At 34.3% G+C, this 17,959-nt stretch overlaps 1 protein-coding gene across 10 annotated transcripts in view; it reads left to right on the forward strand.

Annotated features, from left to right (window-relative positions):
- Window positions 1-17,959, forward strand: part of STAU2 (staufen double-stranded RNA binding protein 2) — a 311,803-nt gene that overhangs the window by 17,910 nt on the left and 275,934 nt on the right. For 3 of the 10 annotated variants that reach the window (XM_012735369.3, XM_076005214.1, XM_012735367.3), the window contains exon 3: window positions 16,972-17,099. The exons of 6 other annotated variants lie outside the window; for them this stretch is intronic. In XM_012735369.3, coding sequence (XP_012590823.1) covers window positions 16,986-17,099 — 114 coding nt within the window. In that variant the 5' untranslated portion in view covers window positions 16,972-16,985. Of the gene's footprint in view, window positions 1-1,044; window positions 1,175-16,971; window positions 17,100-17,959 lie in introns of those variants that run through there. One more of the 10 variants, XM_076005215.1, reaches the window with a different exon arrangement.

Below are 17,959 nucleotides of genomic sequence, written 5' to 3' on the forward strand. Positions count from 1 at the left end.
AAAAAAAATACCTGAATAGAAAGAGACCCAAAAATGACAAAGATGACTGATTTATCAGACAAATATAAAAGAGCTACTGTTAATATGCTCTAAATGTTGAAGAAGGGAGAACAAAACAGGAACATGATATGGAAATAAATAGAAGTTATAAAACATACCGAAATGGGAGTTTTAGAGATGAGGAATGCAATATCTGAAACAAAAAATATACTGGATGGGAATAATAGTGGTTAATCTGTAGAAGACACTGTAGAAGAAAAGATCAGTGGGCTTGAATACATAACAATACTGACTGTCCACAATGAAACAGAGTGGAAAGACTGAAGAAAAAAACAACAAACCCAGAGCATCAGTGATCTGTGGAATCAAGTGTCTAAGATACATGTATTAATAATTAGAGTCTCAGGAGAAGAGAAGCAGAACAGGCAAAATATTAGAAGAAATAATGACTGAAAACCTCTGTTTAGTGAAACTAAACTATAAGCCCACGGATGGTAAGAAATCAATGAACCTAAAGTAGAAGAAAGATTTAGAAGAAAACCCAGAAGGGACATCATAAACAAATACCTGAAAAGCAGGTATGGAAAGAAAATGATAAGAGCAGCTGGAGGTAAAATGACACATTATGAGCACAGAAATAAGAATGACAAAGATTTTCTTAGAAATTGCAAGCCAGAAAAGATGGAGCAACATCTTTAATGGAAGAAAAATACTTGCTAGCCTAGGATTCTATTCACACTGAAAATACTTTTCAAAAGGAAGTGACTCTTTGTTGTTGTGTTTTCTTTTTTAATCCAAGATTAAGCACAATTTTTAATTATGTTAAAATATGCATAACAGAATTTATCATCGTAACCATTTTTTCTTTTTTTTTTTGAGACAGAATTTCACTCTGTTGTCCCCTGTAGAGTGCTGTGGCGTCAGCCTAGCTCACAGCAATCTCAAACTCCAGGGCTCAAGAAATCCTACTGCCTCAGCCTCCTGAGTAGCTGGGACTACAGACATGTGCCACCATGCCCAGCTGATTTTTTATAGATATATTTTTAGTTGTCCAACTAATGTCTTTCTATTTTTTTAGTAGAGACAGGATCTCATTCTTGCTCAGGCTGTTCTTGAACTCCTGACCTCGAGCGATCCTCCTGCCTCACCTTCACAGAATACTAGGATTACAGGGGTAAGCCACCATGCCCGACCTATTGTAACCATTTTAAGTACATGTGGTATTAACTACATTTACATGCACATTGTTCTGCAGCCATCACCATCTTTCATCTCTAGTTGTTTTTCATTTTTCTAAACTAAAACTTTGTATCCATTAAACACTAACTCTCCATTCTTCCACCCCCTAGCCCCTGACAATTGCCATTATACTTTATGTCTCTGTGAATTTGACCACTCTAAGTACCTAATATAAGTGGAATCATACAATATTTGTCCTTTTGTGAATAGTTTATTTTACTTAGCATAATATCTTTAAGGTTCATCCATATTGTAGCATGGATGGAAAAGAATTTCCTTCATTTTTAAGGCTGAATAATATTCCATTGTATATGTATACTACATTTTGTTTTATTCATTCATCTAGTGAGGGACACTTGGGTTGCTTCTACTTTTCATCTATTGTGAATAATGCTGCTGTGAACATGGCGGAACAAATATCTGTTCTAGTCCATGCTCTCAGTTGTTCTGGGTATTTATCTAGAAGCGAAGCTGCTGAATCATATGGTAATTCTATGTTTAATTTTTTGAGAACCTGCCATACAGTTTTCCATAGCAGTTGCATACAGAAATGCACAAGGATTCCAATTTCTCCACATTCTCACCAATACCAATTTCCTTTTCCCTTCCCTTCCTCTTCCCCTTCCCCCTTCCCCCTTCTCCTTCCTCTTCCCTTTCCGTTCCTCCATCCCCCTTCCCCTTGCCCACAAATAGCCATCTTAATGGGTGTGAAGTGATATTTTGCTGTCTTCCATTTGCATTTCTCTGACAGTGAGTGATGTTGAGCGTCTTTTCATATGCTGGCCATTTATATATCATTTCCGGAGAAATGTCTATTAAAATTCTTTGCCAATTTTTAAATTGGGTTTTTTGTTGTTGAGATGTAACAATCCTTTATATAATCTAGATATCAATCCCCTATCAAATAAATGATTTGCAAAGAAAGTGACTTTAGGACTAGCAAAATATAAGTGAATTCTTTTTTAGCTGACCTGCCCTACAAGAAGTCTTGAAGGAAATTCTTTAGGCAGAAACAAAATGCTAGCAGTTGGAAATTTGGATATTTGGAAAGAAATGATATTTGCAAGAAATGATAAAATATAGGGTAAATATTGGGTTATTAATAATAGCATGAAATGTCTGGTTTCCTTAAGTACTAACTTCGAGAGTTGATATCTCTGACATTTCACTTTGACACTTCTTGTTTTATGTTTATTATGAAGGTATATCCTCAGTCTTTCAAACGTATGTTTCAGCTTGTGATAATCTTTCAAATTTTTTTAGAGCAATTTTTGTGAAACCATAGATAAGTCAAAAATGTGTGTTATTTTCGAACATGAGTTCCATTATGGAACCAATGCAGTGGAGACAGCTTGAAGTGTCAACAAAGTATTTATGAAGGATGTGGCTGATGAATGCACAGTACGTCAATGGTTTGAGAAGTTCCATTCCTGTGATTTTAACACATTAACTGTCATGTGGGTGGTATTTAACTCATGTTCGTTTTGAACCCAGGGCCCTGTGAAGCATATGTAACTCACATGTCTCTTCACCTTGGGAGCTGTGTGAACTATTTTTCAAGTTGCGTATCATTCATGCACAGAAAAAAAAAAAGTAGCAAATTTTTCATTAAGTTAGAAAGGATCGTTTTTGTTTTCAAAATTTGCATTCTATTTTTGTAATAAAACATTGTGGCCCCAAGGAAAAAAAATTTTTTTCTACTGTGGCAGTCAGTGTGTTAATTTTGAAAGTGAGCCATATGGGTGACTTGAGATGAAGGTGGATAATGATGAACTGAAAGCTGTAGTGGAAGCAAATCCATTTCAACCTACATGTGAATTGGCAGCAAGGTTCGATGGTACTATTCTCACAATATTGAGTCATTTGAAACAAGCTGGCAAGGTAAAGAAGCTGGATAGATGGGTTCCACATGAATTAAAAGAGCGTCAGAACAGAAATTGTATTGAAGCTTGCCTTTGTTGTCACAACATAAAGGTGAACCATTTCTTTATCATATTGTTAACGTGTGATGAAAAATGGATTCTTTTTGACAATTGCAAGCATTTGGCATAATGGTTGGATAACGATGAAGAGCCAAAACATAGTCCAAAACTGAATATTCATCAAAAAAAGTTAACCGTGTGTGTTTGGTGGTCCAGCACTGGTATTACTCACTACAGCATCATGAAACCTGGTCAATCGATTACAGCGGATGTCTACTGCCACCAGTTGGAGGAAGTGATGAGGATGTTTGCGATTAAGTAGCTGAGATTGGTCCATAGAGACAGGCCAATCCTCTTGCAAGACAATGCTTGACCACATGTCACATAAACAATGCTGCTCAAACTACAGAAGCTGGACTTGGAAACTCTCTGTCATCTACTGTACTCACCAGACCTTGCACCAACTGCCTACTACTTCTTCTAGGCTTTGGACCACTTCTTGCAAGGAAAAATATTCAATTCTCACTAAGCTGTGGAGAAGGCCTTTTGCGATTTCATTACCACTGGCCCTCCAGGCTTCTTTGCTGCTGGCATAAACAAGCTACTGTTAAGATGACAAAACTGTGTCGATAGTTTAGGCACCTACTGTGATTAACTGTACTGCTTCTTGTTTGAGATATGATAAACTACACTTTTGATTTGAAATCAGACATTTCATATTTAATGACCTAATACAAAAGACAGTTTATTCATTTTTAATGTCTTTAAAAGGTAACTGACTAAAGCAAAAGTACAGTGTATTGGGGGATTATAACATACACAGAAATAAATTGATGTCAGTAGCATAAAGAATGAGGCAAAGGGAGGGAAAATATAGAAATTGTTAGATGCTTTTACCACACATGAAGTGGTATGATACTTATTTGAAGATAGGCTGTGTATATTTTAGAGCAATTGCAGTAAAACAAAGTAATAATAAGCCCATAGGGGAGATAAAATGTAATATTAAAAAATAATCACTCCAAAAGAAGATAGATAAAGATGAAAAAAAGAACAAATATCACATGAACTAAAATATAGCAAAACAGTAGAGATAAATCTAAGCATATTGAAAGTACGATAAATATATATGGCCTAAACACTCCAATTAAAAGGCAAGGATTGTCTGATTGGATTGTAAAGCAAGACCCAAGTACATATATTCCTTGACTTATGATGGGCTTATGTCCTGATAGCCCATTGTACGTTGATAATATCAAAAGTTGAAAATGCCGGGCGCGGTGGCTCACGCCTGTAATCCTAGCTCTTGGGAGGCTGAGGCGGGCGGATTGCTCAAGGTCAGGAGTTCAAAACCAGCCTGAGCAAGAGCGAGACCCCGTCTCTACTATAAATAGAAAGAAATTAATTGGCCAACTGATAAATATATAAAAAATTAGCCGGGCATGGTGGCTCATGCCTGTAGTCCCAGCTACTTGGGAGGCTGAGGCAGAAGGATCTCTCGAGCCCAGGAGTTTGAGGTTGCTGTGAGCTAGGCTGATGCCACGGCACTCAGTCTAGCCTGGACAACAAAGGGAGACTCTGTCTCAAAAAAAAAAAAAAAAAAAAAAGTTGAAAATGCATTTAATATACCTAACCTACTGAACATCATCATAGCTTAGCCTCGTCTACCTTAAACATGGTCAAAATACTTATATTAACCTATATTTGGACAAAATAACATAAAGCCTGTTTTATAATAAAGTATTGAATGTCATATAATTTATTGAATACTGTACTGAAAGTAAAAACAGAATTGTGTGGGTACTCAAAGCATAGTTTCTACTAAATACATGTTGCTTTTTCACCATCATAAAGTCAAAAAACCATAAATTGAACTTTCTTAAGTTGGGGACTGTCTCTATACGATAATTACAAGAAACTCACTTTAAACAGAAAGACAAAGATAGATTAAACATACAAGCATGAATGGGGACTTCTGCATCTGGGGTATAACAAGGACCATGTTTATTCTCTTCTTGAAACAATCCCACCCCTCCCCACAAAAAAGACAAAATACATGGAAACAATAGTTCTGAAGACATTGAATAGCAGGCAGTGAAGGTCACTGATTCCCAAGATCTGAGAAACAAAAAAGGTGAGCTCTATTCTACAGTTGCCCCAGCCTATTGCGTTAAGAGATTTTCAGCATGTGGCATAGGGAGTAAAAGCTGAGGCATGGAGCCTGGCAGACGCCCTAAGTTGAGATACTGCTGCTATGGAGCCAGCTAGCCAATTATAAAGGCAAGACTTGAAAGGAAAAACTGTTTCTAAATGACTTAACTGTATCCCAGAACAAAGTTCAAGACAATTTATAGGGATGAAAAATGTCTAATATGCAACAAGGTAACATTCACAATGTATATCATTCAGTCAAAGATTACCATGTATGCAAAGAAGCATGAAAGTATGACCCATAATGAGAAGAATAATCAATCGGGATCAACACAGAACTGTGATATATATGGTAGAATCAGCAGAGGACTTTAAAATCAGCTATTATAACTGTCCTCTACATGTTTAAAAAAGTAAGAGATATACAAGATACAAAAAGTCCCATGTTAAACTGTAAAGGTGAAAGCTACGTCTAAGATGACAAATATACTGGATAAGATTAATGACAACTTAGACATTGTAGAAAAAATGACTAATGAACTAGTGAAGGCATAGCAATAGAAATGATCCAGAATGAAATAGAGAAAAAAGAAAAAATATAGAAAGTATCAGTGAGCTTTGGGATACCTTTAAGCAGCCAAATATACAAGTAATTATAGTTCCCAGAGAAGGCAGTGTACAAAAAAATATATTTTAGGAAATAATAGCCAAAACCTTTTTAGCTTTAATAAAACTTACAGATCAAAAGTTCAATGAATTTTAAATATAAGACACATAAAGAAAACTACACCAAGGTACAGCAGGTCCTCGAAAATGTTGTTTCCTTCAAAGCCATCTCATTATAATATTGATGAGAAAAAATTTGATTCCTGGCTGGGGCCACTGTCTGTGTGGAGTTTGCATGTTCTCCTCATGTCTGCATGGGTTTTCTCTGGATACTCTGGTTTTCACCCACATCCCAGAGATGTGCATATCAGGCTAACTAGCATGTCTGAATTGTCCCAGCATGAGTGAGGTATGGGTGTTGGTGTGAGTGTGCCCTGAATGGAATGGTATCCTTTCCAGATTGGTTCCCTTCTTGCACTCTGAGTTGCTGGGATAAGCTCCGGGCACCTGGGACCCTGAAGTGGAATAATTGTGTAGACAATTACATTGTTATTATTAATCTTTCTTTATGTATACCTCACTCTTATTTCAGTGTCTCATATTAGAAGTTCGGTGATGTTTTTCTGACCAGAAATAAGCTATAGGAACTTAACTCCTGTTTATATCAATTGGCCTGTGGTAAAATTGGTTTTGTTATACTTTGTTTCACTTAAAGTCACAGTTTCTAAGAACCTATCATGGCATTAAGGGAGGACTCACTGTACATTGTAACTAAATTGCTGAATGTAAGTGATAAAGAGAAAATCTTAAAAGCAGTCAGAGAAAAAAAGACATGGTCATGTTATGTGCAAAGGAACAAAGAAAATGATAATAGATTTTTTATCAGAAATAATATAAGCTAGAAAACAATGGAGAAGCATCTTTAAAGTACTGAAAGATGAAAATTATCAATCTAGAATACTGTATCTGACAAAAATATATTTCAGAAACAAAGATGAGATCGATATTTTCAAACACACAAAAGCTGATGGAATCCATTATTAACACTCCCCCTCTAGAAGAAAATTTTAAACTAGCCCTTTAGACAGTAGGAAAATAATACCAGATGAAATATAGATTTACATGAAAGAAGAACATCAGAAATGATAACTACTTGGGTAAATATGTAAGATTTTTTTCTTATTAGTTAAATCTCTTTAAAAGATAATTATTTAAAGCAAAAAATAAGTTATTAATAACCTACATATACTTTTTTTTTTTTTTTTTGAGACAGAGTCTCACTCTGTTGCCTGGGCTCGAGTGCTGTGGCATCAGCCTAGCTCACAGTAACCTCAAACTCCTGGGCTCAAGTGATCCTCCTGCCTCAGCCTCTCAAGTAGCTGGGACTTACAGGCATGAGCCACCATGCCCAGCTAATTTTTTCTATATATTTTTAGTTGGCCAATTAATTTTTTTCTATTTATAGTAGAGATGGGGTCTCACTCTTGCTCAGGCTGGTCTTGAACTCCTGACCTTGAGCTGTCCGCCTGCTTCGGCCTCTCAGAGTGCTAGGATTACAGGCATGAGCCACTGTGCCCGGCCTACATATACTTTTATAGCATATATAAAAGTAAAATGCATTGTCATAACTTAAAGGCAGGGAGAGAGAAATGGAAGTATACTATAATAAGATTCTTATGCTTTGTGTGAGGTGGTATAATATCCTAAGTTGAAGATGTATACTATAAAGCCTAGAGCAGCCACTAAAATAACAAAACAATTATAACTAATAAGCCAAAAAAAGACATAAAATGGAGTCATGCAAAATAATCCAACAGAAGCCAAGAAAAAATGAAAAAGAGAACAAAGACCAAATGGGACAAATATGAAACAAATAGCAAGATGATAGAATCAGTCCTAACTATTTGAATAATCACATTAAATGCGAATAGTTTAAACATCCCAATTTAAAGGCCAAGATTGTCAGATTGGGCAAGAGCCAGCTATATGCTAGCCTACAAGAAATACTTTAAATGTAAACACAAATAGGTTAAAAGTAAAAATGGAAAAAGATATAACATGGTAACCTAGTCAGAAGAAACTTGAAGTGGTTATATTAGTATCAGACAAAGTAGATTTCAGAGCAAGGAATATTACCAAGGATAAAGAAGGTCATTTCATTCATAATGATAAAGGGGTCAGTTAATTAAGGTAATATAAGAATGTTACATGTTTATGCACACTTGAGAAACCAACTTGATTGATTACAACAGTAACCAGCTGTTAACCAACTTGACCTGATTGCTTTTATAGAACACTTCACCTAAGAAGAGAATACACATTTGTTCACAGTATTATATAAAACATTTACAAAAATAAATTATACCTGGGCAATGAATGAATTCAGTTGAATTCTTAATGAATTCAAAAGGATTCAGATAATAAAAAAATTATCTAATTACAATGGAATTAGAAATCATTAGCAGAAAAATCTTTGGAAAATCTCCAAATATTTGGAAATAAAATAACACTTGTAAGTAATCCATGAATAAACAAAGAAATGAAAAGGGAAATTAGAAAGTATTTTAAGCTAAATAACCATGGCAATCCAACATATTAGAACAGTGGTCCCCAACCTTTTTGCCACCAGGGACTGGTTTCATAGAAGACAATTATTCCACTGACCAGGGGTGGGGGTGGGGTGGTAAGATGCTCACTTGCCACTATCAAGCCTGTCACCAGATGCAGCTTAATTGACATTTGACACTCATTGATAGGGGTTTTTTTTTTTTTTTTTGAGACAGAGTCTTACTTTGTTGTCCAGGCTAGAGTGAGTGCCGTGGCGTCAGCCTAGCTCACAGCAACCTCAAACTCCTGGGCTCAAGCGATCCTGCTGCCTCAGCCTCCCGAGTAGCTGGGACTACAGGCATGTGCCACTATGCCCGGCTAATTTTTTATATATATATCAGTTGGCCAATTAATTTCTTTCTGTTTATAGTAGAGACGGGGTCTCGCTCTTGCTCAGGCTGGTTTTGAACTCCTGACCTTGAGCAATCCGCCCGCCTCGGCCTCCCAAGAGCTAGGATTACAGGCGTGAGCCACAGTGCCCGGCCGATTGATAGGGTTTTGATATGAGTCTGAAAGCAGTTGATTTATTATGGTCTCTGTGCAGTCAAACCTCTTTGCTAATGATTATCTGTATTTGCAGCCACTCTGTAGCTTCACTGCCTCAGCTCCACCTCAGATCATCAGGCATTAGGTTCTCATAAGGCATGCACAACCTGGATCCCTTCATGTGCAGTTTACAGTAGGGTTTGTGCTCCTATGAGAATCTAATGCTGCCACTGATCTGATAGGAGGCGGAGCTCAGGCAGTGATGTGAGCCATGGGAGTGGCTATAAATACAAATGAAGCTTTGCTCACGTGTCTGCTGCTCACCTCTTCCTGTGTGGCTTGGTTCCTAATAGGCCACAGACCCATACTGGTCCATGACCAAGGGGGGTTGGGGACTCTGGGGACCACAGTATTAGAAGATGTCACTAAGACAGTACTTAGGGGGAATTTATAGCATTAAATATCTATATTATAAAAGAAGAAAGATCTTAAATAAATGACTTTAGCATCCATCTTAAGAAATTAGAATAATAAGAAGAAATTAATCCCAAAGGAAGCAGAAGAAAATAGGTAACCTGAATAGCTCTTTATGTGTTAAAGAAATAGAAATTGTAGTTAAAAATATTCTCACAAAGAAAACTCCAGGTCCAGGTAGTTTCACTGGTGAATTATACCAAATATTTATGGAAAAAATAATATCAGTTTTATAGAACATTTTCAAAAATATTGATGTGGAGGGCATATTTTCCAAGGTTTATGATGCCAACATTACTGGGATATCAGAAATAAATATAAGAAACCTGTAGACCAATATGTCTCACAAATATAATTGCCAAAATCTAAACTTAAGTTTTAGCAAATCTAACTCAATAGTATATCGAAAGGACAATATGTCATGACCATGTGGGGTTCATCTCAGAAATGTGGGGTTGGTTTAATGTTAGAAAAAATCAGCAATGTAACTTGCTATATTAACAAACTAAAATGTAAAAATCACATGATTATCTCAATAGGTGTAGAAAAATCATTCGATAAAATCCAATATCCATTATTGATTAAAACTGTCAGCAAACTAGGAATAAAAGTGAACATCCTCAATCTATTAATGTACATCTATGAAAAACCTCATTAGCTGACATTGTAGTTATGGGTGAACAACTGAGCACTTTTTAAAAAAAAAATTTAAGAACAAGACAGAGATGCTCACTTTCGCCAGCTCTATTCAGCATTGCCCTGAAGGTCCTAGACTGTCTCAAAAAATAAAAATAAATAATTAAATAAATACATATTGCCCAACTATATGCTGTTTACAAAGACTCACTTTAAACCCAAACACAAATGGGTTGGAAGTGAAAGGATGGAAAAAAAAAATTCTATGCAAATGGTAGAGAAAAGAGAGCTATAGTCAGTCTACAAATATCAGACAAAATAGATTTACAAGAAAAATGAGAACTACAAAATATCACTGTAAGAAATTAAAGGATTCTTAAATAATTTGAGAGATACCGTTGATCCTCATTACTCATGATTTTTTAATTGTCTAGCTAATTTCTTTCGTTTTTTTTTTTTTTTTTTTTTTTGTAGAGACCTGATCTCGCCCTTGCTCAGGCTGGTCTTGAATTACTGAGCTCAAATGATCCTCCCACCTCGGCCTCCCAGAGTGCTAGGATTACAGGCGTGAGCTACCATGCCCGGTCTAAAATTTTGTTTGTAACTCCAAAATCAATATATGTGGCACTTTTGTGGTCATTTGAGGATACTTTGAAGACAGGCAAAAAATTAGAGTCACCCAAGGCACACATTCCCAACTGAGATTGAACAAGGCAGTGACACTCTACTTTCCTGTGCCAGATTTCATACTGTAAGCAAGTGGCCCTTTCTTGATTTATTGAGTGCCACATATTTTCCATGTTTGTGCTTTTTGTTGGTTATTTCTTTGTTTAAAATGGCCCCCAACCATAGTGCTTAAGTGCTGTATGGTGTTTCTAAGGACAAGAAGGCTCCTAGTGTGCCTTATGGAGAAAATATATGTCTTAGATAATCTTCATTCAGGTAGGAGTTACAGTGCTGTTGGACCTGAATTAATCAACAATGTTAGTCAACAAAACATATTAATAATATATATTAAATAAGGGTCTTTAAACAGAAACATACACAAAATAGAGTTATGTATTGATCAGTTGACAAAATGTGGCTCGAGGCATACAGCAACCTAACCCTGTATTTCCCCTGGGAGCAGTGGTCCAGTATTTGCTAATTCATCTAACTATCACTGCATATCATCTTATTTATTTTTAAAATTTTTTGTAGTGATGGGGTCTCACTGTGATGTCCAGGCTGGTCTTGAACTCCTGGCCTCAAGCGATTCTCCTGCCTTGGCTTCCTTCACAAAGCGCTAGGATTACAGGTGTGAGCCATTGAACTCAGCTGACAGCATGTTAGTAATGAGATTTCACTGTATATTCTGTTCCTGAGTTGGAAGACTTAACTGTATTAAAATTTAAAATGTTGATTTCCACCACATTAATCTATAGTTTCAAGAGAATTATACTCCAATCTTTGCAGACTTTTTTGGTGGAAATGGACAAGGTGATTCTAAAATTTATGTGAAAATTAAGGAGCTTAGAGTAGTCAAAACAACTATGAAAAAGAATAACGTGGGGAGTTAACACTATCTAATTTCAAGAATTATAAAGCTATAGTAAAAATAGTATTGGCATAAAAATAGGTAATTCAATGAAACAGAATAGGTAGTCCAGAAATAAACACACTTATATACAGATAACTGAGTTTTTAACAAAGCCATAATGGCAACACAGTGGAAGAATTGTAGCCTTTTCTACAATGGTGCTGAACATTTGGATATTGATATACAGAAAAATGAACTTGGATCTATACCTTGTACCATGTACAAAAATTAACTCAAAATGATGGCTTGTGGACTTAAATGTAAAACCTAACACTATAATGCTTCTAGAAGAAACCATAGGAGGAAATTTTTGAGACCTCTGGTAATGCTTTCTTAGATACAACATCAAAAGGACAGTTTATAGGTAATGCTTTCTTAGATACAACATCAAAAGGACAGTTTATAGAAGAACAAATTAATAAATTAGACTGTATCAAAATTAAAATCTGTTTTTCAAAAGACAGAGAAATGGTAAGAGAATGAAGAAGAATGAAGAGAATGAAGAAATGGTAAGAGAATGAAGAGAGAAGCCACAGATTGGGAGAAAATGTTTGCCAAGCATATATCTGATCAGTAACTTTTATCTAGGATATATAGAGAACTCTTCAAATTCACCAATAAGGAAAGAAATACACCAATTAAAAATGTGTAAAATTTTTGGATAGACCCTTCACTATAGGAGATATACAGACAGCATATAAGCAAATGAAAAGATGTTGAACATCATTAGTCATTTGGGAAATGCAAATTAAAACCACAATAAGATACCATTATGTATCTTCTAGAATGGCTGAAGTTAAGAAGTTGGACTATACTAAATGTTGGTAAGGACAGGCTATGTTTTTGCAGTGTTTTAATCTCAAGATGGCTTTGTTGGAAAAGTTGGAGATTGTGGGCATGACATGGCCTACTTTGAATCAGATCCTTGAGCATCTTTTTTCTCTTTTTCAGAACCATAATGGCACTGTCAAAACAATAGCAATTAGAGTTTTTGACTTTTATACTATGACCTATTTCCTTCTTTTGGTATGGCTTTGTAAAATAATTTTTAAATGTAGAAGTTGTACATTCTATACATGTAAGAGAATACAGTAATTCAAAGGAAAAAGTGAGAATCCCTCCCAAATCCACTTCTCCTTTAGTACATGCACATGTTTGATTTAAACAAGGTAAAAATATAATTAGACAATAAGCTGCTGTAATTTTTTTCATTTAGTATTTTGCAGTGTTTTCCCATGTCAGTACATAAGCACTATACCTCTTTCTCTTTTTATAGCTGCATAGTCCATGTAGTTTATTTAACTAAGCCTTTATTGATGGAAAAATATTTAGCTTGCTTATAGTATGAATATCTAGATGTAGAATTGCTGTTTTAAAGAGAGGTACAATTGAAATTTCAATCAATGTTGCCCATCAGACAGTTTGTACTAATTTATGTTTGCACCAATAGAATTTGCACCCATTTCTGCATATTCTTGCCAGTACTTATATATGATCATTTAACCACTTTCAAGGTCATATTAGTAAGTGGCAGAGATACCTAAAACAGGCTCTTAACCATCATCTTGTAGTTGCTCTCTCAAAATGGCAGGGCTAAGACTGTGATTGTGAAATCCATTATCATTAATTTTATTTCCTTCTAAGTAGGCTTCTATTCTGGCCACCAAATTGTCTTGAAGCCTATATCAAAATATCTTTAGTGATGACATACATAGGTCTCTTGAAAATGTATACCTATGTAACATTATATGTATTTCTCACTTTTTGTACTGTTCACTTTTCTAAAAAGTTGTATATAATTAAGTTCATGTATCTCAAATTTTATAGACCAGTTTGTTTTTTGTAGATGCTCTATCCACATTTTGTTGTAATTAAAAAATTATTGCTGTATCACTGAGTTCTGTCAAGTAGTTAATACTAATAAGATTTCTGATCAAAGAAAGGAACAGCTATTGTAAATCAAGTTTTAATCATTTTATAAAATAAAACCTGACAACTATGACTATTTTCTAATTTATCAACTTTAAACATTTGGCTATTAATTATGAAGCTTCATCAGAATGGCATTTTACATATCTCTCACACCAAAACTTCAATCACACATTAAAATGTTTTATTGGCTTCATGTTACTTTTATGAAGCAGAAAATCAGGATTAATGGAATAAAAGTTTTATACCATGTTATTAGTTAACACTTCCTTTAAAGGATTTAGATCAGGGTTTCTTACTAAACAAGGCTCACAGAACTATAAACAAATCATTTAAATCACTTACTTTTTAATATGTTTAAAACATACTATTAAAATTTTCATACTATAAAATTTTCAAATTATGGTTGCTATGCTCCTAATATTTTTTGCCTTGTTAACAGATGAGTATACAGCATTCCTGGATTGTGAAAATTGCATAGTAGCAATATAAATGCTATTTCAGTGTTAGGCAAAATTAGCTGATTTTTATCAGACTTTAATATTTTCTCATTTGAAACAAATTGTCATGCTGCTTTTGCTTTTTGATATTAAATTAGCTGTGCTAACGGTTGCACTTGAGTGTTTCATGCCGTGGTATGCAGGAACCAAAATTAATTATAGCCTCAAGTTACCTTGTATTTTCTATAATGACTGACATTCTGAATTGAACAGCACATTTTTAAAAATGTTTATTTGTGTATAGACAATGGAATAAGCAAAATGCAGCTTGCCTCAAACTTCTCTTGACTTTTGTCTTTTTTTATACTGTCCCCAAAAGTAATAATTACTATTTTTGGGGGGGGTTTGCAAACCACTCATAATGGCTTAATTGTAGAATTGGCTGTTAGCTGTATTGGTCCTACAATTGATTGCTTATATTCTCTTTCTTTTTACTTATGCCTTGTCAGGCATTTATGTAGTTCTCTTATAATGTAGTTGCTTAATCATAATGGTCAAGTCATTGTACCAAATTATTGGGCCTGTTAAGAGTATTAGAAATTGAAAAGAATATTATTTTCAACATTAAACTTGACATGGAAAGTTTGTAGATGAAGTTCCTAAAACCAGCTATTTCCATTCATTTTATGTATTCTCATTGTGACTATAGTTTAACTGAGCAGTAACTAATCCATTTGCGTGTTTTATGCTTAGATTTTTTTTTAACTTTTTCTTTTATTATTTTTTTTACGTTTTAAATTTTTTTTCTTACCTCCAAGGTTCTGCTTGATATGCTTATTAGATTTTAAAATATTTTTTGGCATTGATTAGCGGGAGAGATGAAAGAACAATTAAAAAGATGTTAAACGTGTCTATAAATGAGATGAAGGAAAAATATAGGATAAAATAATATGTTATTAGAAAAATATTTTGAAGCTGTAATAATATCTTGTATTTCTGATACAGTTTAGAAAACCATACCATACATTTAAAAATCTTAACCTCACAGCAACCTTGGGAGTTTAAGTAGGATACGTTTATTACCCTTATTTTACAGAATAGAAGGCTTAGTGAGTTTCTTTTCTTTTTTTTTTTTCTTTTTATTTTTTTTTGAGACAGAGTCTCGCTTTGCTGCCCAGGCTTGAGTGAGTGCCTTGCGTCAGCCTAGCTCACAGCAAGCTCAAACTCTTGGGCTTAAGCAATCCTGCTGCCTCAGCCTCCCAGGTAGCTGGGACTATAGGGTTGCACCACCATGCCCAGCTAATTTTTTGTATATATATTAGTTGGCCAATTAATTTCTTTCTATTTATAGTAGAGACGGGGCTCTCGCTCTTGCTCAGGCTGCTTTTGAACTCCTGACCTCGAGCAATCCACCTGCCGAAGCCTTCCCGAGTGCTAGGGAGTGCTAGGATTACAGGCGTGAGCCACCGTGCCTGGCCGGCTTAGTGAGTTTAAATAAAGTCATTAAGACCTTGAAGATTAGGGAAGGATTTCCTAAAAAAGACATAAAAAGCACAAACTGTAAAAGAAAAGGTTGATAACTATAACACATAATTAATTTAAAAAAATGATAGAAGCAGTTCACAGAAAAGGAAACCCAAGTGATCTGTAGCATAAGAGAAGATGATTAGCCTTACTAGTAATCTGGGAATGCAAATTAATAATAGTGGGAAAAAATATCCCCAAAACAATAGTGGGATTCCATTTATCACACATCAAATTATGAAAAATTAAAATAACTGACCATATTCCATGTTTTCCAATTTGAGGAGAAATGGTAATTCCAGGGAAAGGTCATTTGGTACTGTCATTCTGAGAGCTATTTGGCAGCCTGTTCTTCCTTGTAAGGGTGAAGAATTGGAAACAAATGTCTCTCAGTAGAGGAGTAGACTAAAGAACTGGTATGATATTGTAATAGAAATTTTGTGGCAATTGAATGTAGTGTACTGGATCAATATAAGTTATTAAATCTTGAAAATCTACTGAAGAATGAAGAAAGTAAATTGTGAGAATATGTTTATTATAAATACTATTTATGTGAATAGAAAACCACGTATATTAAGACCATGTATTTTTTTATGAATATGCATTTATGCACATAAGTGTATTTAAAAATATCCTAAAGGGATATATCTTAAATTCATATAGTGGTAGGCTCTAGAAAAAATAAAGGGAACTTAGCTGGAATGGAATACTGCTTTATTTTAGGAGTTAAAGCAAACATTGAAAATGTTAACAAATTCTGGGCATTAGGTACATGGAGCATTTGTTAAATTATTGTTTCTTCTTTAAAAATTTCTTTCAAAACAAAAAAAAAAAAAAGAAAAAGAAGTTTAATTTGCTTAGGGTTACCAAAAATAGCAGTTGGAAGAGCTAGTACTTAAAATTAGGACTTGGTTTCCCAGTCTAGAGCTTTTTCTACTAACATGCTGCCTCAAAATGACAAGGAAAAAAATTAAGAGGAAAGGATAAAAAGGTAGACAAAATTTAGTTTTATTGTAATAAGAATCAAGAGACATGTTTCTAGTAAATTTTTTTAGGAGGAAAGGAAAGTTTATAAGATAAATTAAAAATTATTAAATCTTACATTATTTTAAAATCTTTAAGCATACTATCATATTTTTATATAGAGAGAAACTTAGGTACTAGGAAAAAATTACCTTAATTTATTGTTTAAAATGTGATACATATTTATGTTGCATGTAATGGAAGACGTTAGATTATTTGAATTTTTTAAATATAAAATTCATGAAAATAATTCCAAATATACAATCTGACTTTAGTCTATAAAAGTCAAAACTAGTTTTTCTTCCATCTTGTAAAGTCATTCTTCACAAAAACTTTATAGCCTTTTTATTTACAGCTCTCCAAGATAAAATGGCAACCCCAAAAGAGAAAACTCCAATGTGTCTGGTAAATGAGTTAGCCCGTTTCAATAGAGTCCAACCCCAGTATAAACTTCTGAATGAAAGAGGGCCTGCTCATTCGAAGGTAAGGTTATGAGAGAGGTGGTGAGACATGCTTATCAAACTAACAGATTTATCATCTCAGATTTTAATTGTGCTTTATTTTTTGGAATGGGGGTTCAGTGGATGGCTTTCTGAAGGCTTTTACCTCTATGTTAATATTTTGAAGTTTATAACTATTTTATAGCTCATTATGACTTACAAAGCTTTTTTAGATAAGTACTTCAAACAACTTTAATAAAACTACATAAGATATAGATGTTTCCTTTTAATTTTGTAAATTAAACTCAGGCACAGAAAAATTAAGTAACTTGCTTAGTAGTTTGTAAGTGCCCGTACCAGTACTTGAATATGTGTCTTTGGCTCCCAGGTACACTGCACTTTCCATTAAATCACAGCTGCTAAAGTAAAAATGGAGACAGACCAACTATACCAGTAGTTACCCAGTGAGACATATTTTCCAATGTGATGTTTAATTCTAAGATTCGTCATTTATAAAAGCTGTTTATGCCAGTATTATAATCTGTGCATTTACTTATTATTCTTTTAAATGAAAAGCATGTATAGTTACTTGTATATATATTTGCTATATACATGTTACAAAGAAATCTACAACTACTGCATTTATATTTGAGCTCTATTCATCTGTTTAAAAAGTCTTAGTTGTATATAATTTTCTGTGTCAAATTGTAAGTCTTGGACGTTGGAGATTGTAATAATGCTCATAAATTTTGTATACAATATGGAAGCTTTTGTTCTTTAAGGGTTGGTTAATTTCCATAAAGAAACTGGCTATTGAGTTGTTTTCTAGGATCTCCCTCAAAGTAAGGAAAATAAGATGAAACTACAGTGCATCAATTTTATTCACTGTTGGTGGCTTTTATA

The sequence above is a fragment of the Microcebus murinus genome, chromosome 7 (assembly GCF_040939455.1).
Source record: "Microcebus murinus isolate Inina chromosome 7, M.murinus_Inina_mat1.0, whole genome shotgun sequence".
Taxonomy (NCBI): domain Eukaryota; kingdom Metazoa; phylum Chordata; class Mammalia; order Primates; family Cheirogaleidae; genus Microcebus; species Microcebus murinus.